The following is a 7,850-nucleotide window of genomic DNA, read 5'->3' as shown; positions in this document are numbered from 1 at the left end:
AGGGGAGGGGGGATCCCGCGTGTTAGTGGGAGAGGGAGTGGTGGGTCCCGCGTGTTAGTGGGAGAGGGAGTGGTGGGTCCCGCCTGGTAGTGGGAGAGGGGGTGGAGGGAGTGGAGGGAAATTTTGGGAGAGGGAAATTTTGGTGGAGGGAAAATTTTGGTGTGGGAGGGAAATTCTTTTGGGTTTGGGGGTAGAAAAAAATAGGGTTTTTTTGTAAACTTTGTAGAAATCATACCGAGTAGCTCAAGAAAACACCGGTATTGCAAGTTTAGTATTTTTGCTAGTTGGTATGCCACATTTGATGATGTGACACAGAGGTCTCCCATTTTTTTGAATTTTTTACGGTGTTTTCAAAAACCGGCCGATTTCGTCACGGTGGCCGTCCGTGGCTAGGGTTTGAGCCGTGCAAATCTGTTGTCGATTTTGTGATGAAATGCCTACCTGTGAAGCTAAAAAGCATTTTTAGTGAAAACAACGGTCAAGCTATGGAGGACCCGCAGTTCAAATTCTAGCCGGTTCCAGCTGAATCGGCCGAAGGTGGTCTTAATTGCCGGGAGTAGCTACAAGGGTCAGAAATGCATGGTTTTTGGCGACTGTCCGTAAAATAGGGTCTACTTTGAGATAGAAATGGAGTGGCGCCGTTTGAGGTGACCCTCCTTGTAGTCGCTTCACGAAAAACGCATGTCTTTAGCATTCAAAAAATGAAAAACGGTTTTTCTTGTTAAACAAGTTGGAACCTCGCTTTGGCAACATTGTTTGCCATCACAAGACGGAGGCATGCGCCAAATTTGGGCATATTATCAGAAACTATTCAATGGATGCAGCCATATCATTGCTAGTTTGGCTTGAAAGCCATGGATCTTCGTTCATGGTAGGTCGTTTTTTAGAACACTTTTTCAAGAAAACGCCGGTATTGCAAGTTTAGTATTTTTGCTAGTTGGTAGGCCACATTTGATGATGTGACGCGGAGGTCTCCCATTCTTTTGTTATTTTTTGAAATTTTTACGGTGTTTTCAAAAACCGGCCGATTTCGTTGCGGCGGCCGTCCGTGGCTAGGGTTTGAGTCATGCAAATCTGTTGTCGATTCTATGATGAAATGCCTACCTGTGAAGCTAAAAAGCATTTTTAGTGAAAATAACAGGCAAGCTATGGAGGACCTGCAGTTCAAATTCCAGCCGGTTCCAGCTGAATCGGCCGAAGGTGGTCTGAATTGCTGGGAGTAGCTACGAGGGTCGGAAATGCATGCTTTTTGGCGACCGTCCGTAAAATAGGGTCTACTTTGAGATAGACATGGAATGGCGCCGTTTGGGGTGACCCTCCTTGTAGCCGCTTCACGAAAAATGCATGTCTTTAGCATTCAAAAAATGAAAAATGGTTTTTGAGTTTTTTACGGTGTTTTCAAAAACCGGCGGATTTCGTCACGTCGGTCGTCCGTGGCTAGGGTTTGAGTCATGTTGTTAGCATTCAAAAAATGAAACTTATATTGTTTCATACATGAGCATGCACAAAAACTCATAATTTTATCTTTCATCCATGAGCATGCATAAAAAAATTCAATTCCCATCAATTACCAAACTGAATATTCATTGTTAAGAAATTGACATGTTTAGATGACACTGTCATACAGCATCCATGAGCATGCACAAAATTAAACCTGACATACTTAACATTGACATGTTCAGATTACACTAACAAGCTTAAACCGAACATGCTTAACATTGCCACTTCATTTTCTTAACATCTTCACTCCTCCTTCTTCTCCTTCATCAACCTGATGCGCTCAGAGTGGCGAATCCCAACACGGATGTACTCCTCTACCACAATTGGCATGGTCATGTCGCCCAGTTGTGGAATCGTCGGCGCCACTACCATCGCGAGGTCATCGTTAGGCACCACCATCGCGAGGTCAGCGTCAGGCACCACAATCGCGAGGTCGTCGTCAGCCACCGCCATAGCAGGGTCGTCGTCAGCCACCACCATAGCAAGGTCGTCGTCAGCCAGAATAGGTTGCACCTCCCCGCTCTGATCCTCGTCATCCCCGCTCTACTCCTCGTCATCCCCGATGTGCTCCTCTTCTTGCCCACTCTGCTCCTCGTCATCCCTGCTCTGCTCCTTGTCATCCCCGCTCTGCTCCTCATCATCCCCACTGCCGCTCCCATTGCCTAGACAAATGCAACAAAGTGTGAACATGGTGTTCTCATTGTGCTGGCAGAGGAAGCCAAAAGGTCAGGAAGAAGAGAGGCAGAGAGCTTACTGGCATCGTCGTCGTGCTGGTAGTACATGCGGCACATGGTGTTGTCGAACATCTTCACGGTGAACATGGCGTCGCCGTCATAGCGGAAGACAAGGAAGTACCCTAGCTGTAGCTCATGGGCGCGGGCGAAATGCTCCTAGCCGGGCCCTAGGTACATGTGGCCTTCACCATCGAACACCACCAACACGTCCCACAGCCTGTGAAGCCCGCTGTTGGCCTCCCGCAGCTTTCACTTTGTGGGGCTCACGGCCGGCAAGCATCTTCGCAAACTTGTCAGGCAGCCTCTGCAGCGAGGGTCAAGCAGTGGTTAATTGTGGCAATCAAGCACTAGACAACAGAGTGATGATAAAGAAATGAGTGATGATAAACATACCCGCCTACTTCAAGATTTCTCAATTACGATCTCGAAGAACTCGAAACCTTCCAAGCCAGCCATCTCACTTCTCTGAAAAGAAGCATTGTAAATTAAACAACAGGACTGGACAGAAATAGGAAACAAGAACTTCAAAATAGTAGAATAATTACTACATTTGTTTGTTAGGGCCTCAATTTGGAATACTACTATAAATGGCAATGGCCTCAATTTGCTCCTACTCTATCTTGGCAAAGGGGCAATGAGTAGAAGAAGAACATCAACATCAATAGCACCCATCAATATTTCTGATGGCAAAAACATCAACAGACAGACAGACTTGAGCATGTGCACTCATAAATGTAATGTTTCTTGGCCACTAAGCTGGAGAAGAATGTAATGTTTCCATACTTGAGCATGTTCAGTTTAAAAGAATATAAACAAGCAAGAATGCATGCATGCATATCAAAAGTTGGCATCTACTGTTGCTACTACTCTGCCCATGTTCATGCAGGTCACTACACCTGCATATGCATGAATCCCACTGCAGCACAAGACTTGACAACAAGAATAACCACAACTAGTAACAAAAGCAACACTCCTCATCAGTTACATTCAATTAATTACACAGCAACAACAATAGAATTCCTGTCAGCACTCCTCATTAGTTACATTCAGTTAATTACACAGGAATAGCAACATGATTGCCGTATGAATGCCATGTTAATTGTTGTCAGCAGTCTGGCAACAGAAACAACATGTTCACCATAGAATTCAACACCAACAGAATTCAGTTAATTAACCACATAATTCAATAGCAACAGAACAACATAGAGTAGATGATCAGTAGCCTCTTCCTAGCCCAGTGGTAGAAACACAGTGAAACGAGAGCACAGTCGTGGGTTCGAGTCCCCGCTTGCGCATATTTTTTTTGCTCATAGTGAAATGATGAAAAATTTAGTTACATCTTCTGTCCAAAATAGCTCTGACCATAACATCTTCAGTTCAAAAAAACATGAATTAAACATCTTCAGTTTTGAAACTTGAACTAAACATCTTCAGTTCAAAACTACTAAATGATCACAAAAACAACATCTTCTCTCTGATCATTTTGCAATGTTTTGCATCACAACCAAAAACAGCATCTGCTACATCATGTGCATCTTCACTTCACCAAAAAACAGGATCATCTGCTACAACCATAAGTCTCATTGATATCCAAAATGCACAACCATCAGGACCACATCCAAAATGTGTTTTGCATCCAAAATGCTTACAAAATACTACAACCATCAGGATCACATCAAATGCTTACACAAGGAAATCAAATGTTTTGCATTTTGCATCAAATACTACAACCAACATTTTGTCACAGGATCACACCACTACAGCCATCAGGATCTTCAAGCATTTTGCTACCTGGAGATAATTGTAGTACATCAGGATCACCATGCATATGGACAAGAAGGAAAACTACAGTTAGAAGGATCACCAAGGAGACCAAATTTACCTTCATGTCCATTCGCTACTCATCGCCGTCGATACGAAAACAAGGAACTCTATGCCCACTCTTGTTTTCCTCATCATCACTACAATATTGCAGCATAGTATGATCAGTCCGGTTTTCCTCATCCTCGCTCTCATGTCCATCCGCTACCACCTTTCTTCTTTTCTTGATGCCTTCAACTGTTGCAGCACCAATGATCACACGTTCCCGGTCCCTTCGCACTCTGCTTTGCACCGAAACTTCCATAGAGTCATCATCAGCTTGCAAGGGAACTTCCGTAGAGTTATCATCTTCGTATGTTAGTCCACCATCACCGAGGCCCTTTTCCACTTCTGTTTCAGTCACACTCCACAAGTGTCTGTGCTCAAAGTTTTGCACAACTCACCATTTTCCGTGCAAAAGAGTGTCTGGCAGATAAAACACCAATGTTGCTTGTGTTGTTAGAATAAAGGGATCACTCTTATACCAGCACCTTGTAGTGTTGATGCTTTTGAAGTGCCATCATATTTGACAAAAGAGTCTCTCTTCTTCTTGCTACCAAGCTCAAACCAGTCACAGCGAAATAAGACAACCGAGAGATGGATGCCTCCACTACAGTTGTACTGCAACTCTAGGATGCTTCTCAACTGACCATAGAAGTCAATGATCTCACGATCATGTGACCCCTTAGTGACGATTCCACTATTCTGTGTCTTCCTTTTTTCCTCGTGGTCAATGGTGTGGTACCAGACACCGTCAGCAATGCATGTTGAATACACTCTCACTCGCTTATCCGGTAAGCATGCCAAAGCAAATAGATCATCACTGACCTTCTTCTCCTCATGCAACTTTCCAATCTGCACAAATAAACCATTTAGCAAACAATGGTATTTAACAATTGGTGAATAACAGAGAAAACATAAAACATGTGGCTAAAGATCTCACATGATTCTTAAACCACTTAGCAAACCCCTTGGCAACCCTTTTATCGACATGGATATTGCTTCCTTCCTGATTTAACTCTTCCTTGCATTTCCTGCAATGCAAACAAAACATGTGAATTGAAACATTAGGCTGGTGCCAACCCAAGCAAAAAAATATATATATTGAGTGCACAAGATATAACGTACTCGATATATGGTAGAACCTCGGCACAATTGCTGAGCACAAACCAAACCATCTTGTCATACTCATCACCAGCCTCCAAGTATTGTGAGGCTCCAAGAAAGTTCACACCATGGTTGAAAACATAGACATCACCACTTTGCGAATCAGACTGATCTCTATTTCTGCCCGGACGGTTCCATCTTGTTTCCACATCGCCAAAGTATCTAGAGCAAAAAGTCAAGCCCTCGTCAACGACATATGCTTCAGCAATAGAACCTTCAGGTCTTGCCGTGTTTCGCACCTAATGCTTACAAGTAAGCAGCCTTCTTTCAATTGGGTACATCCAACTGTATTGCACAGGACCATCACGGTGAAGAAAGCTGGAGGGAAAATCTTCTCGAGCTTGCAAAGAATAATTGGGATTTCTTTTTCAAGTCTTTCCAGGATAGTTAACTTCAGTGTTTTGCAGCACAGTTCTCTAAAGAAATTTCCCAGCTCAGCAACCGCTTCATATATATCCTTGTCCATGATTCCTCGGAGGCCCGCCAGTAAAATCCTTTGGAGGAGGATGTGAAAATCATGGGTTTTCAGTACTGAAAGCTTGAATCCATCAGAATTCACACACTTTGCTAGGTTAGCAGCATAACCATCTGGAAATTTCACCTCTCTTAGGAATTCACAGAATGCAAGCTTTTGTTCTTTACTCATTGTATACCATGCTCGTGGCATTTCAAATGAATCTTCATCTTCATTATGATGTAGATGCAAATCTTCTCTTATGCCCATGTCCTCTAAATCAAGCCTAGAACTAACCGTGTCCTTTTTCTTCCCTTCAATGTTCAGAAACGTCCCTAGCAGATTCTCGCATATGTTTTTCTCAATGTGCATTACATCGAGATTATGCCTTAATTTCAGATCAGCCCAGTATGGCAGGTCCCACAAACAAGACCTCCGGTCCCAACATTGACCTTCCTCACGCTTTCTTTTCTTCGCCAGCTTTCCTTGTCTCACATCTTTCACCTTTTCAAGTTGCTGCTCCAGCTCTTCTTTAGTGAATTCAGCTGGCTTGTCACGGGTTTCATTCTCACCATTAAAATCTTTGCTTCTTCGCCAGCAATGGTTTCGGGGAAGAAAGCGGCGGGGCCCAATATAGAAGATCTTGCTCGTTATTCTCTTTGAGCAAGGGTATTTGTCACAATGGACACAAGCCTGATAACCCGCTGTGATCCTCCCAGACAGAGTGTGCAGAGATGGGAAATCATGGATGGACCATATGATTGCAGCACGTAGATTGAACTTTTCTTCCAGACTCAAGGCATTGTATGTAGGTACACCAGTCCAGAGCTGGAGCAGTTCTTCTACGAGGGGTCCATAAAGACATCAAAATCCTTTCCTGCAGACTCTGGACCCGGGATAAGCAATGACATCATGAAGTTGGACTGATCCATGCATGCCCATGGTGGCAGGCTGTACGGCACCACAAAAACTGGCCACATGCTATAAGACGTGCTCATGTTCCCAAACGGATTAAACCCATCTGTGGCAATGCCAAGTTTTATGTTCCTTGGATCTGCAGCAAAATCTAAATGTATACGGTCAAACTCTTTCCATGCCTCTCCGTCCACTGGATGGCTCAGCTCATTGTCCACAAGTTGCCACTTCAGCTTGTGCCACTGTACCTCACGCAATGATTTCTTCGAGATGAACATCCGCTGCAGCCTTGGTATCAAGGGAAAGTGCCTCAGTACCTTCTCCGGTATTGACTTCTTCCCATCAGCATCTTTCCACCTAGATGCATTGCATTTTGGACAGTTGTCATGCTTTGCTAAATCCTTCCGAAACAAGACACCGTTATTTGGGCACACATGTATTGACACATAACCTAACCCCAGCCTGCAGATTATGCTCAATGCTTCATCATAAGAACTGGGAACACAACTATCAAGGAATTGCAAGCTCAAAAGACGGAGTATTGCGTTGAATGCGGCATTCCTAATCCGGTAGAAAGGCTTGATGTGAAGTAACTTCACGGTGAAGGTAAATCTTGAAAATTTACCCCCTTCATGAGTTGCACGCTCCGCCTCCTCTAACACCTCAGCAAACAACGACTTCTGTCCATCAGCACGATCTTCAGCATCGTACAAATCCTTCAATAGGTCAGGAATCCTATCATCTTCATGCCCATCCTCTTCCTCCAAAACAGCAATATCTCGTAAAACCTTTTCCATGAAATCAATGCCAGCATAACCACCACCCATCATATGAGGGGCCTCTGTATCAGCTTCAAAATGTTGAGGTTGACTGTCTAAAGGTTCTCCATGATATATCCAGCTATCATATGTGTTGGACATCCCATTAAGAAGCAGATGATCTTCCACTCTTCCTTGAGCCATTCTTGAACAGTTGAGGCATTCGCAGCATGGGCAAAGAATGTGAGCATCATTGGCAAAATTTGCCCAAACAAATGCCATGAAATCATCAAATCCTTTCATATGTTCTTTCGAAAACTTTCTAACTCCTTTTCTAATCCAGCTTCTGCCCATCTGCCAAAGACAACAAATTGTTGCAACTTAGCAAATCAATCTAAGTGCATCAACATTAATTAATGAAAATGGATGGAAGTAATGGAAGCTAAAATTCCAGAAAATAAG

The 7,850-nt window shown here is 43.6% G+C and overlaps 1 protein-coding gene across 1 annotated transcript in view; it reads right to left on the bottom strand.

The window, feature by feature from the left end:
• LOC119361499 (acyl-CoA-binding domain-containing protein 4-like) overlaps positions 1–1,953 on the bottom strand; it is a 31,132-nt gene extending 29,179 nt beyond the window's left edge. Inside the window, exon 1 of the mRNA XM_037626676.1 lies at positions 1,870–1,953. Within this exon, the coding sequence (XP_037482573.1) occupies positions 1,870–1,953 (84 nt within the window). The remainder of the gene's footprint in view (positions 1–1,869) is intronic.
• Positions 1,954–7,850: the final 5,897 nt, after the last annotated feature.

The sequence above is a fragment of the Triticum dicoccoides genome, chromosome 2B, assembly GCF_002162155.2.
Source record: "Triticum dicoccoides isolate Atlit2015 ecotype Zavitan chromosome 2B, WEW_v2.0, whole genome shotgun sequence".
In the NCBI taxonomy this organism is placed as follows: Eukaryota; Viridiplantae; Streptophyta; class Magnoliopsida; order Poales; family Poaceae; genus Triticum; species Triticum dicoccoides.
This window is presented reverse-complemented; position numbering and strand designations above follow the sequence as displayed.